The 13,745-nt window shown below is 54.7% G+C and overlaps 1 protein-coding gene across 1 annotated transcript in view; it reads right to left on the bottom strand.

Annotated features, from left to right (window-relative positions):
* Positions 1-1,295: 1,295 nt before the first annotated feature.
* Positions 1,296-13,745, bottom strand: part of MROH7 (maestro heat like repeat family member 7) — a gene marked incomplete at both ends in the record, with an annotated part of 35,072 nt that continues 22,622 nt past the window's right edge. The window contains 9 exons of the mRNA XM_084871286.1: positions 1,296-1,540; positions 2,049-2,111; positions 4,677-4,779; positions 7,621-7,743; positions 7,997-8,152; positions 8,916-9,095; positions 10,344-10,484; positions 10,837-10,951; positions 12,670-12,807. Of these exons, the coding sequence (XP_084727412.1) occupies positions 1,296-1,540; positions 2,049-2,111; positions 4,677-4,779; positions 7,621-7,743; positions 7,997-8,152; positions 8,916-9,095; positions 10,344-10,484; positions 10,837-10,951; positions 12,670-12,807 (1,264 nt within the window). The remainder of the gene's footprint in view (positions 1,541-2,048; positions 2,112-4,676; positions 4,780-7,620; positions 7,744-7,996; positions 8,153-8,915; positions 9,096-10,343; positions 10,485-10,836; positions 10,952-12,669; positions 12,808-13,745) is intronic.

Here is a 13,745-nt window from a genome sequence, read left to right as displayed (position 1 = left end):
ATAAACAACGTGAGTGCAGACAGATTTCCATTCCAAATGGCTGCACTCTTCTCCCTCCCATCAGCAGTGCCTGGGGCTTCCTGTATCTCCATGAGGAGGGAGCTTTCCAAGCAGAAATCTCCGTGTCTCCCCTGCTTGCCTCTCCACCTCCCCATCACGCCTTCCCACTGCTCTCCTGGTGAGGTCTCTCTCCTTGGCACAGCCTCCAAGGCCACAGTGACCAACCCTTGCCCTCTTCTTCCCTCTCACTGGGTTTTGCTGCACCTATGTATCTGCCCTTGGCCTTGGCCCTATGTGCCCTGTTCTCTATACACATCTACCATAAGGGCATCTTTCCAAACCCCCTGGGGGGGGGGGGCATTGTCTCTGGGAAGCCCTCTCTGACACCCAACCCCACACTGGTCTATATATCTCCTCTGGACCTCAGAGCTCCACGCTTCCCTTCATCACAGTATTGACCTGCTGGGCTATTGGCGGCTGTATGTCTCTCATACTTCCAGACCAAAGTTTCTCAACCCCAGCACTTTGGACAATTTGGGATGAATAATTCTTCCCCGTGGGGCTTTCCTGTGCATTGGAGGATGTTTAGCAGCATCCCTAGCCTCTACAACACCAATAGCACCTCCTTCCCCAAATTGTAGAAACCAAAAATGTCTCAAGATACTGCCAAATATTCCCCAGGGCTCAAAAAATCACCCTGCTGCAGAAAACCACGGCATCAGACTATGAACTGCCCGGGGCTGGGCTGGGTCTCATTCCTGTCTGTATCTTAGGTACCCAGAACAGGCACAGCCCCGGTGAGCTGCTCAATCCGTGGTACCCAAACGAATGGTGACCAGTCTCTGGGTAAAGACCCGAGGATGGGTCTCAGAGGCTAGGGTTCTGGGGTGTGCATGATGTCACGAGGTGGGAGGAGTCTCTTCTTTTGCTCCCTCAAAAAAATACCCAGCATCATCTCTTTTTGTACTTACGCTCTCCCGGTGGAGGAGGGGAAATGGAAACACCCAGCAAACTTACCATGTGGCCTTGGGGAAGCCTCTTCATCTCTCTGAGCCTCAGCTTCCCCGCTGATAACATGTGGACTCACAGCCTATGTGAGCCCGTAAATGTTGACCGCATCAGCGATGAAGGCCATGCTCTTCTCACTGATTTGTTCTGCGGAGCAATGACTGCTCCTGACCCCGGGGCCTCTCCCACCAGAAAACACTCAGGGGCGAGAGGTGAGCCGCGTGGCATTTATAGTGAGCATGGCTGGGGCCGGGGCCTCCCCTGCAAGGGGCTGGGGCTCAGGGACATCACTGCTTCAAGGACATGGTCCAGGAGCCCAGGGCCTGCTTGATCCAGGAGCGTGGCCGGTGGGACGTGGGCAGGTTCTCATAGCTGGCGCTCCAGCGGTGCGTGGTGGCCGGGTCACACGCCCACAGGTCCGCGTGTGGCAGTGGCCAGGAGGTCCGCCAGCAGTTGGCCTGGATGTTGTCCTGGGCTTGGGCCGCACAGATGCACACCGATGCTTCCGGGTCATGTCTCAGGTTTTCCAGAGCTGAGTCATGGGAAGGAAGAGGCCACTTGTGAGGACCGGGTCCCCACCTGGGCCTCATACCTCATCCTTCCTTCTCACTTCCACGCCGTGGCTTAGGCCCCCTCGGCTCAGCCTCCCCTACTCCTACCGGTCTCCCAGCTCCTCAAATTGTTTACACTTCAAAGGCTGAAGCAAAACGTGCCTCCTCCAGGAAGGCTTCTTGGACTCTCCGGCCTACCTTCAGCAGTCCCAGTTACAAAGTAATCTTCCCCCCTTAAGAATCTGAACTGCTTGCTCTGAACTAAGTGGTTTTGGTCTGGCTTTCTGAGCCTGTTTCCTAGACTATAAGCTCCCTAGGATGGTGGTTTCCTGTGTCTTGGTGACTCCACTCACGTGCATGAAGACTGACAACTGAACTGAGCTGAGGACTCTTGCCTTGGGACACATCCCTTCCCTTCCCTCTGACCCATTGTGAGCCCACCCTTCTCTCACGGGCCCCTGAAATCCCACCCACACAGCGACAACTTACTGGCTTTGACTTCATTCAGACGCTCTTCCGTCATTATGCTGTCCATGAAGGGGACCAGGGACCCTTGAGAATAACCCAAGCAAGAGGTCAGCACATCTACCTCCTGACTCTGACCTGCCCCTGTCCGTCCCTCCCTCAGACCAGACCTCCTCAGAGACGCTCTTCCCCGTCTTCTGCAGCCCCACAAAAGAGGACACCGAGGCGAACTTCATTTTGACCCTGGGACAGAGTCCCCAAGAGGGGCCCTGGGAGAGGTGGCAGGCGCAAAGGGCGGGGATGGGGCAGGATGTGGGCTGTTGCCAATGCTGACAGGCAGCCCCAGGTGGTCCCTAGGTCAGACCTGAGATGTGGGGCGGTGCTGCCTCAGCTGCCCCTTGTTCAGGGAGTTTGAGCCACAGTAACAGGAAAGACGCTGAGTGCCTGGCCTCCCTTCCAGGCAGGCCGTTGGCAGGGCCCTTGGAGGGGCCGGGACCCAGCTCCTCAGCAATGGCAGCTCTCCCCGGCTCCCAGCAGCATGCCTGGCTCCCAAAGTGCCCGCAGGCCCTTGCATGGCTTGGACATCATGGAAGGCCCTTCCGACACTACAAGCTCCTAGGATGGGCCATGTCCTGTGTCTCGGTGACTCCGTGGTCCTTCTGGCTAATTCCTCTTTGTCCTGGAATATTCAGCTCAACGGAGTTGCTCCCCTGGAAAATCCTTCCCGCCCCTGGCCCCAAGCTAGGTGACGCACCTTCGGGGCTCCCAGCGTCCCTGTGTGTGTCTCTCTCTGTAAACAGTGTTATATTTCACATGTGATCTATGAATCTCCCACCACACCAGGGGTTTCTTCAATCCACTGGGAAGAGGAGGGCTGGGGCAGTCTCTGAGGACCCTATAGCATGTGCACACTTACGTGTGTGTGTGTGTGTGTGTGTGTGTGTGTGCCTTTCCCTAGAGAAAGTGCTCATAGCTTTCTTCAGAGTCTCCCAACAGAGTGGGAGCCCAGGGGTTGGGACCGCTGCCCACGCTGGGGGCTGTCTGCGGGCAGAGGCGGGCGCTGCTCAGCCTTGTTCCCAGCACAGGCCCTGGCACAGAGGAGACGCCCAGGTTTAAAAGTGATGAATTTGAACAAGATTTAGGAAATAATGTCACTCGGTATGAGAAACATCCTGAGGGCTCTCCCAGCCCCGGGCATGGCTCCTCTCTCCCATTGCTGATCACTTTACCGGCCCTCCACCATCACCTCCTGTTTCTCCAAACTGAGCCTGGTGACTGACACAGAGTAGAGGGTCAGCCACCATTTGCTAAATAAACCGCTGAAGGGATTCATGGGTGACTGGATGGATGCAAAACTGCAAATGAATTGAGGAAACTCAAGGAAACATCGCTTTACAAAGTGGGGGGCTGGGAGCATCATCCTCTCCGAGCCTCTTTGCAGCTGGTCCTTGGTGAAGGGAGCATGGTTATTTAGGGCCCAGGTAGACCAGTGGTCGGCAAATTGCAGCTCGTGAGCCACAGGAGGCTCTTTGGCCCCTTGAGTGTGGCTCTTCCACAAAATACCACGGCCTGGGTGAGTCTGTTTTGAAGAAGTGGCAGTAGAAGAAGTTTAAGTTTAAAAAATTTGGCTCTCATCAATGAAAGAGAAACACCACATGACCTCACTCATTTGTGGATAACAAAGAGCATTATAAACTGATGAACCAAAAGATAGATATAGAGACAGTATATCAACAAGTAGACTGTCAAATTACAGCGGGGAGGGGAGGAAGATCTGGGGGAGATAATAGATCAACCGAAGGACTTTTATACATGCATATAAGTATAACCAATGGACACAAAACTCTGGGGAGGGAGGGGATGTGTGGGAGGGAGGGTGGGGGGCAAAAAAAAAAATTAATAAAATATATTTAAAAAAATGAAAAAAAAATAAAGAAAAAAAGAAAAATAAAATAAAAATAAAATAAAATAAAATAAAAAGGTAAGGTGGAAAAAAAAATTTGGCTCTCAAATGAAATTTCAATCATTATACTGTTGATATTTGGCTCTGTTGACTATTGAGTTTGCTGACCACTGGGGCAGGGGACTAGCTGGAGGAGACATAGCCAGTGTGTCAGCAGATGGGTCCTGTGGGGCGTTCTGGGTGAGGGGAATCTGCTATTTGTTTTTCCCCCAGAGGCAGAGGTCGGGATTGTGGGAAATAGGAAGATGGTGACTAACATTGAGCGAGCACCTTGACGAGCCAGGCTTCACATTAAAAAGAAAAATTCTCCTCCATCTGAAACAGGGTTTGAGCCCCAACTCACAGATGAGAAAACTGAGCTCAGAAAGGGGATCAGGGAGCTGGGATTTGACTTCCCTGTCCCACTGTGCCGTGTGGCCCTCCCGCTGGGCCTCCACCAGGCGGGCAGCAGCAGCTCTGCTGGTACAGGCGCCAGGGCTGTGGCCTGCACAGGGACCCTGGGCTGAATGCAGCCTGTGGCCCTTTCCCAGGCACTGAGCTTAGAGGAGAGAAGACTTTTCTAATTCGCACCAGACTGTCTGCTGGCCAACCCTCAAACCCGAGGAAAGTGCCAAAAGGGCTGGCAGCTTTCTCCCAGAGGTGGAAGCAAACTGGAGACAGTGCAGAGCCCGGGAGCCAGGGCAGGTTACCTATGAACTGGACCGAGGACTTCCGGAGGGAGGCGCGGGGGTTCTTGGAGTACTCCAGGCTCTGGCTGAGAAACGTGGAGGCGCTGTCTCGGTGGGTGTTCACCTGGGACAAGAGAACCCGGAGAGCGCTGAGCCCTCACACGGACTCATCCACTCCTCCCAATGCTAGGAGTGGCGACTCTGTCAGACAGCCCAGCCCTGGCCCTCTGCCTCCTGAGAATCCATCCCTGCCTGAGCCCCCAGAGGCCAGCCTCATCTTCCCTTAGCTGATTACACAATCACTTCAGTTTCTCTTCTCCTCCACTTTCCCCCTCCCCTGCCGCTGCAGCTGGGAGGAAAGTTCTAAATGCAAGTCCAGCCAGAGGTGAGAATGCAGGTGGCACACGAGAGACATGCTCGATAAGGAGACAGGTCTGACCAGGGTGAAGGGTTCGATTGCAGAGCAGATGGGAATAAACTGGAGAGTGAGGAGGGTCTTAAAAGCCCTGGAAAACTAGACAGGAACAGGGCTTACTTAGGCATTAGAAAATAGGCAGCCAGCTTTCACGCATGATAGGGCAAAGGCAAATCAGCGTTGGGGACAAAATAGTCTGACAGTGGTGTGTTCAGGATGAGTCTGATCAAGTGGAAATGGGAGCAGGCATCCTGCGAAGAGGCTGTTGAGGGAGATGAGGAGAAGTCTCTGATATGATCACTCCTCTGTGGGCAATCTGTACCTCAGGGAACAAACTCCTGGGCCTGGCATGCAAAGCCTTCATGATCAAGTTCCTTCTGGACCTCAACTTCCACCACTGCCTCCACCCGATCCAGACCCAGGACGTGGCCAGCTCTCCCCAGGTCTGTGCCAGGTACCAGCAATGGCTCCTGATCTCAGTGCCCTTCCCTCTCTTCCTCATCTGATGAATTCCCCCCTGTGCCTTGAGGCTCAGCTCAGAAGCCACCTCCTGCCTGAAGCTTCCTCAACCCTCAGGCAGAGTCCCACCCCCCTTGATGTTTCTGCAGCTTCTTGCACACTTTGTCACGGCACTTTGACCTTGTGCTGTAGTTATTTATACCTGTTTCTCCCCTGGAACTGAGCCCTCCCAAAGAGAGGGAGGCACCTTTCTCAACTCAGCACCCCGGGCAGGAGTTGGCAGGGTGCCGGTACCCAGCAAGTGTAGGATGGATGGATGGATGAGTGCGTGAATGAATGAACTGATGAATTGGTTACCACCCTTCCTAAAGCTAAGACTGGAACTTGACCTTCACATGAGCAAAGCTGTTGACATTCGGAGCCCTAAGAACAGACTGAGAATCCCTCGGGGTCTAACACAGAGATCACAAGCTGGCAGCCCACAGGCCACAGTGGCCAGCCAAGCAGTGACCAGCACGGGGTTTTAAGCAAGCTAAATTGATTGCTCATTAATGTCTTACGAAAATCTGGATTTCTGGCTTTTTTTTGTGGAACCAGAGGCCTGGCAAGAGGGGCTGCACAGTGAGCTGGAGCACCCACGCAGGCTTTCAGCGGGGCCGGGCCTCCGGGCTGCCGCAGGCCCCACCACCACCCGTCACTCCTGATCAGCATTTGCACGTCACTGGTCCCGGCAGAGATCTGGATTAGTGCCCCGGCCAAACACTTCCTCCAGGCCTTTCTCTCTCTCTGAACGATGATGGTAATAATGTTAGACACTGGACTGAGGGGATTCTGAGCATTATTGATAATGGTGGTGGTGAGCCCTTTCCTTGATTTTAGTAACAACCTGTATATAGTTGTTAGGTTGGTTATGGGGGTGCTGGCATGCTCTGTCCAGCTCTCCCTTTGGGTATGAAAAATGTATCCCCCAGCTTTGGGCCAGGTTGAGGCCTCCCCTGAACCATACTACGGCTTGATTCTCTGTCACTCCTGCTCTTTGCCTTCCCTTCCACAGGTGTTGACCCCAAGGGTCCTCCCTCGTACCATAAACCCCCAGCATGCTCATCTCTGTCTTAGAGTCTGCGTCCGGGGACCCTGCCCATGACAACAGGGAAGGTAAAGGGGACCGGAGGACGGCAAAGCTTCCTAGGTGTCATGCGGAGGAACCGGGCTGTGTCCTGCAATGCAGCACTTGACTACCTCAGGGTGTTCTCAGATGTTACCTAGGAAGGGGATCTGCGGTCACTTAAGTCTGGGAAACCATAAATTCAACAACCATGAAACATGTCCTTAGCACAGAACATCTCCAAGACTTAAATGAGCTGATGGCATTGCAAATACCCGAGAGGAAGATGACAATGTGGTATTTCCCACACTTATCTGAGAACTTCTCTTCTCCCCGGAAGGTGGTTCCATATGTCCGCATAGAACCAAAGATACACTGCTGTGTTATGACAGAAGAAAAAAGGAGAGAGGTGCCCAGGTCTCACAGAGCTGTGTCCCAGACAGTACACCCGGGAATCTCGGCTGCAAACAAGGAGCCAAGGAGGCCCTCCCAGAAGACAAACACACGCATGTTTTAACCAGACCACCCTGCTGGCCCGGGTGCAGATGGGGTGAAAGGCTGGGAGACCCACTGGGTGGCTGGACCCATGTCCCAGCAGAGGGACATCCACGACTGAACTAAAGGCAAGGACTGGGGATGGGGAGGGAAAAACAGTCTCAGGGGTATTCCAGTTACTTAAGATGGATCCTACATGGAAGGTGAGGGAGATGACGGAGTCTAGGATGATCCTAGGGAGGGACCAAGCAGAAGTAAGATGGGGAGGCCAGGAGAGGGATGCTGAGCTTGCAGTGCATGGGGCTCAGCAGGAGGCATCTGGCAGGCCACTGGAAAGCAAACACTAGGAGTGAGGAGACATGCAGGAGCCAGGAACTCACGGGTGGCAATGGAATTGCCAGCCAGGATGTAGAAAGAAAAAAGGAAAAAGGAAAGAGTTGTCCCCGTCCAACATACTCGTAAGGAACCACGGTAGCGTCAGAAGCACTCACAAGGTAGTTGCAAATTTTGGTCACCCCCTGTTGCTGGTTGTCCCAGGGCTTCCGGCTGTAAGCTCTCTTTGGCAGTTCCCAAGCCATGAAGCAAGAGCAGCGGAACAGGGTCTTCACGCAGAACTGGGGACCAACAGGAAGAGAAGGTCAGAGCTGCGGCATCCCGAGACAGGCCAGAAAACATCCCAGGAGAGAGCTGGGTGAAACTGGGTTTTGGAAAATCAAGTCCCATCTGCAATGTATCAGTAGGCCGGTTGTTTGGGAGAGGAATCCTGACGGGGGTGCGCTTGGAAAAGGGACTCCCCGCGGTACGTGGTCGGGGATTCTGGGTCCGTTTCCACAGAGGGAGATGCGCCCGCAGGGCCCGTGCACTCACCTGGCTCACCTTGGTGTTGCCCTCTTGCATGGTCAGCAGCAGGGGCACCAGGGTGCTGACCAGCTGCTCCTCCATGGCCGGTGTGCAGGGGGACCGCAGCTTCTGGACCACCTTACCGTACAGGTTGATGCAGGAGGAGCGCACATCCTCGCGTGTCTGGGGCAGACGTGGAGGCTCAGGCGCGTCCCCTCCTCCAGGAGGCTGCCTGGGCCTCTGAGCCCCACACGGAGGCACCATGACCTTCCTTCCACTCATTCCGAGTGGCCCTCCAGGCACAGGAGACAGAGACTAGCAGAGGCCACCCGATGGGGCTGACCTGGGGCTGGCCTCCCCCGACCGGAGCCTAGATCCGGAGCTCCACCGGCTCTTCCCAGCCAGGGCTCCTGCTCACCTCAAAGGTGCCTAAGCGCCAAGTGGAAAAATGCCCCCCTCTGCCAGAACCCATAAAAATGCAACCCCCAGCTGAAACCAGTTTGGCTCAGTAGATAGAGCGTTGGCTGCGGACTGAAGGGTCCCAGGTTTGATTCCGGTCAAGGGCACGTACCTTGGTTGTGGGCACATCCCCAGTAAGGGGTGTGCAAGAGGCAGCTGATGGATGATTCTCTCTCATCGATGTTTCTAACTCTCTATCCCTCTCTCTTCCTCTCTGTAAAAATTCAATAAAATATACTTTAAAAAAAAAAATGCACCCCCTGTAGGTGCACCAATAGCAACGAAGCAAGCCTCTGTGAGAGCCAATTAGCAAAGGACCTTTCTCTATGCAAACCCATTGCAAAAAGAGGTGTTGGGATAACTTGGCCTGCCCAGGTCCTGCAAGCCGTGGGGGTATTGCAGCCCTCAGGGCAGTGAAGAACTGCCCTCTATACGCTGACCTCCACCTCTCCCCGCTCCTACCCCACATCCCGGTGGGGTTCCTTACATCACTGAAGTGTGGCAGCAGGATCTGCAGCAACTCCACATAGACCGAGCTGTCATTCAGCTTCCGGTCCTGGCCCTTGAAGATGGTCTTGAGGTTGTGGCCTGCCTCCATCACCAGCAGCCCATCCACATTCTTCAGGCCCTTCACCATGGAGGGCAGCAGTGCCTGTACCTTGGCGATCTGTGGGGCAGGAGCACTGGATGAGGCTCCCACCTGGGCTAACGGGCAGGAGACCCAGCCTCTGACTCACGGAGAAGAATTCGGTGGAGCTAGCCCTGCTTCCAGGCTTTGCCATGCCAGCTCCCCGCCTCCCCCTCCTCCTCCACCAGGAGGCCCTCCCTCAAGCTCTGCTCTCCACGAAGCCCTCTTTGGCCTTGCTGACTCCTTCCTGGCCTGGACCCCTGAGACCTTTGCTGTCTGCCCCCTTCCTTGTGCTGTTGGTTAGCTTTGTGACTCTACATCCTGTCGCTTCATCCCGCTACCTACATCCTGAGCTGCCACAGTGAGCGGTAGGAAAAAACAAAGCACTTTAAAAATGCTGATGACTCCCCAGCAAGCCTGGCCTTGGTTTCCGAATCTGTAAAACCGGAATAATTACCACCAGCCCCTCTTACACATACTGCCTTGAAGATCATTGTAAAAAGTCTGGATTAAAAACTATTTATGAATACTCAGAAAGAATAGAATATTCGGGGAATTATTAATTTTTAAATTTAAAAAAATATTTTTTAAAATATAGTTTATTGATTTTTTACAGAGAGGAAGAGAGAGGGATAGAGCAGCGTTTTTCAACCGCTGTTCCGCGGCACACTAGTGTGCCGCGAGATGTTGCCTGGTGTGCCGTAGGTGCAGACAAGACAAGAATTTTATAATTTTTCACTATTTTGTTTACTTAATATTTCATAATAAAGTAATTATAAAATACTTTCTTTGTGTTTATTTGATTCCTATTCAAGAGAATTACTTTATATATAGTCAATATAGGCACAGAGTTAAATTTTTTAACATTTTCTAATGGTGGTGTGCCTCGTGATTTTTTTCATGAAACAAGTTTGCCTTTGCCCAAAAAAGGTTGAAAAACACTGGGATAGAGAGTTAGAAACATCAATGAGAGAGAATCATTAATCAGCTTCCTCTTGCACACCCCCCACTGGGGATGTGCCCACAACCAAGGTACATGCCCTTGACCGGAATCGAACTTGGGACCCCTCAATCCGCAGGCTGACGCTCTATCCAGTGAGCCAAACCGGTTTCAACCAGGGAATTACTAAGAGCCACCCATTTTACTGATGGGCAGCTGATTTTACGGATGGGACAGAAATGGGCTCTGATTCCAGCACTGGCATCCGGGAGCTGATGACGGCCAGCTCCCTCCTCCCTCCGGCCCTGAGCCGGGCGGGGCCGGGCTCCCCTCTGCTCTCAGCTCACCTTCTCCGTCTTGCGGGCCAGGATGACCAGGCCTCGGATGGACAGCACCTTCATGATAGGGTTGTGGTGGTTCAGGCCTTCCGCCATCCGCCCCAAAGTGTACTCCTCGGGGATCCGCCGCACCTGTTCCATCTGGAAGAGCTGAGGGAGGCGGCCATTACTCCCCATGTGCCCGCGCACTGAGAACCCCCCGAGAGCAGGGCAGAGACAAATGTGTGCTGCGTCTCCAACCTGGTGCCTGGTGCACAGACATGCCTGGGGCACTGGGGTGGCGGGGGGGAGGTTGAGCAGAGTGGAATGGGTAAAGGAGTGGAGAGGGGGTAAGAAGGGAGGGAAGAGGAGCTCATGGTATTAAAGAGAAATCACCCTCACACAAAAACCATACGTGTGCAGCACAGTCTGCACAGGAGGAAAGACCAGCAATGTGGCCTGAGGCCTAGCCTGGGGGAGGCCTGGGAGCCGCGCCCGCGGGCACCCAGGGCCCGGCTGGTACCTCCACGAAGAAGGCGGTGGCGGTGATCTTGTGCTTCTCATCGCCTCTCTCCAGAAGCGGGATGAGCAGGTAGAGGATACGGCACCGCTCCTGGCAGGAGTACTGCACCATGGCCCTGGGGTTGGGGGGCAGAGGGGCAGTCCCTCAGGCTCTCCAGCCCCTGGGAGGCCGGCTGCCGGGGTCTGGTCATGACCCTTGAAACTATGGCCAAGACCAAGGTCACCTGGGTTCTGTGCTCCCCAGATATCCCACCTGGACAGCATCTCAGAGGCCATCTAGGCTAACTGCTTTGTTTTCCAGGTGGGGAAACTGAGGCTTCGAGTGGGAAAGTGACTTGCCCAACAGCACAGGGCAAATTAGTAAGACCCACAGGCCCAGGCCCAGGCCAGGAGGAGGAGCCAGCAGGAGAGGGTGGGAGGATCGCCCCCTGAGCCCCAGGCAGCAGCCTGAAGCATGCCCACGTGGCTGCGTTGGATCCTCACCACGAAGCTTCGAGGCGGATTACCATCACATCCCCGTTTTCACCCATAAGGAGACAGAGGCTCAGGGTCGCAGCCTGGGAAATGGCAGGGCTGGATCCCCAACCCAGGGCTCTCCACTCCAGCTGTCTTGCTTATTGTACCAAGTCAGCGGTTCTCAAAGTGGGGCCCCTGGATCAGCAGTATCAGCCTCCCTGGAAATGCACATTCTCGGGCCTCACCCCAAATGGACTGAATCAGAAACTCTGGGGGTGGGGCCCAGTACTCTGTGTTTCAAGCAATCCCAAGTCCGAGGACCACTGCTCTACGTTCTGTTCACCAGTGAGTCAGAGAATGTGGCCGCTGCAGCGTCTGGGTTCAAATCCTGGCCCCACCACTAGCTGTGTGACTTGAGCGGGTCACTTAGCTTCTCTGTGACTCGGTTTCCTCCTGGGTAACACTGGGATGATAATAGTGCTATTTCATCGGCCACGGTGAGAATTAAAGGGAATGAACCACATACACACAGCCCTTTGCATGTGGACTTGAGCATAGTAAGTGCTCGATAAATGTGTTGTGTCCTGAGACCCAGGGAGAGGACCGTCCTGGGCACTAGGTGCAGGGCTGAGGGGCGGGCTGTTCCCACAGGGCTCACACCATTGACATCCAGGGGCCTCTGCTGACCCCAGGGGAGCGGTGTGTGGTGGCGGGGAGGAGCCCAGGTCTGGGACAGCAGGGTTTCCCAGCTCTGCCACTTCCTGGCTGTGTGACTGGGTACATACCTGTCCCTCTGGCACCCTCCTCTGCATCAGTCATTTCTGCCCCACCAGTCCGCAGGTCAGTGAAAGCTCACTGTGTTGAGCTCCTACCATATGTCAGGTGCCATTCCAAGTCCTTTATTTAACCACCCTCCCCCCCAGATCTTGGTGTGGGTCCTGTTACTATTTCCATACTAATGAAGGGAAACGGAGACAGAGAGAAGTGCCTTGCCCGGGTCACAGCTGGGAATGGCACGGGGGGTTCAGACGCAGGCAAACCAACTCCAAGGCCACACTCGGAACTACTTGGCGGCCCCGTCCTTTCTGCCTGCGTGTGGGAAGGAATCATAATGCAGCGAGACACGGGCTTCATAAACCTCTCGGTGCTCTGCGATGCCCGGCACTGTGGCAGCCACGCTGCCTCCGCAGAGCGGGTGCCGTCCCTCACATACGTGTCGTCTACCCGCAGGCAGACGAGGCCTCCTGGTTTCAGAGAAGAGGCGGTGGGCTGAGGGGTTGCAAGCCCATGTCTGTCTGTCTGTCTGTCTGTCTGTCTGTCTGTCTGAAGCAGCCGCGGTCTCGCCCCTCCCTCGACCCCTGCCCGGCCCGGGCCTCACCTGGCCAGCAGGGACACGCCGCGGTGGTGGTTCTCCGCCTGCCCCAGGAGCTCCCAGCCGCCCTGCTCATCCAGAAAGGTGGCCTCGTATGAGCAGCCCATCTTCAGCAGCAGGGTTTTCACCACTCTGATCACCCAGCTGCCGAGACAAGGGGGCTGAGACCTCCTGGCGCCCCGCTCCCAGCACGCCGGGCCTCCCTCCGCCCGGGCCCTTCCCCGGGCAGCTCCCATGTTCGCCAGGATCTTCTCTCTGCCGCGGCACTTGTTGGCTAGTGTGCCCAGGGCACCCACAAAGGATCGTTAGCTGTGAGAGCAAGAGGAAACAGAAGCAGTTTCCCTCCCTCTGAGCTGGTGCTTCCCCCTCCCTTTCCCGGGGGCCCTTTCAGGGGGAGGAGAGGTGGGAGCTGGGGCTCCCTGCCTCCCGGCCCTGCCTCATGCTCGGTCGCCACCCCTATCGAGCCCATGGCAGGGTAGTGCTCTGCGGGACAGTCCTGTCCGCTCCTTGGGACACAGTCTCCTGTCCACCCCGAGTCCTTCATCTGATTGGGACACTTAGGTGGTGAGTCCCAAACCAAGACGCACAACCAGACCTGGGGAGCTTGTACAACCTGCGGGCTGACCAGGCTGGGCCCAGCCTCTGTGCCTTTGAAGCCCCTGGGTGAGCTTGGAGGGCACTGCCTGGGAGTCGTCCTACTGTGCGCCCAGCACAGCACTGGGTGCTCACAGATATATAGTGCATATATGTGTATATGTATTCATATGTGTATGTGTGTGTGTGTGTGTGTGTGTTTGTATAGATATGTGTATATGTATGGATATATCAATATATGGACATATACACATTTACATGTGTGTATAACCCTTTATTAAAATAAAAAAATGACAATGTGTGGAATAAAGTTTACATTTAAGCAGTGTTCGCTGAAAACCCAAACCCTTGCTTTAAGAGTTTAAGACATGCCCTGGCTGGTTTGGTCAGTGGTTAGAGCGTCAGCCCATGGAACGAAGGGTCACGGGTTGGATTGCTGGTCAAGGGCATGTACCTTGGTTGCAGTTCTCCAGCCCAGGTCAGGGCAG

Source organism: Pipistrellus hanaki (assembly GCF_964339955.1).
Source record: "Pipistrellus hanaki genome assembly, chromosome: 2".
Taxonomy (NCBI): domain Eukaryota; kingdom Metazoa; phylum Chordata; class Mammalia; order Chiroptera; family Vespertilionidae; genus Pipistrellus; species Pipistrellus hanaki.
Note: the sequence above shows the minus strand (reverse complement) of the source record. Positions and strands in the feature narration are given on the sequence as shown.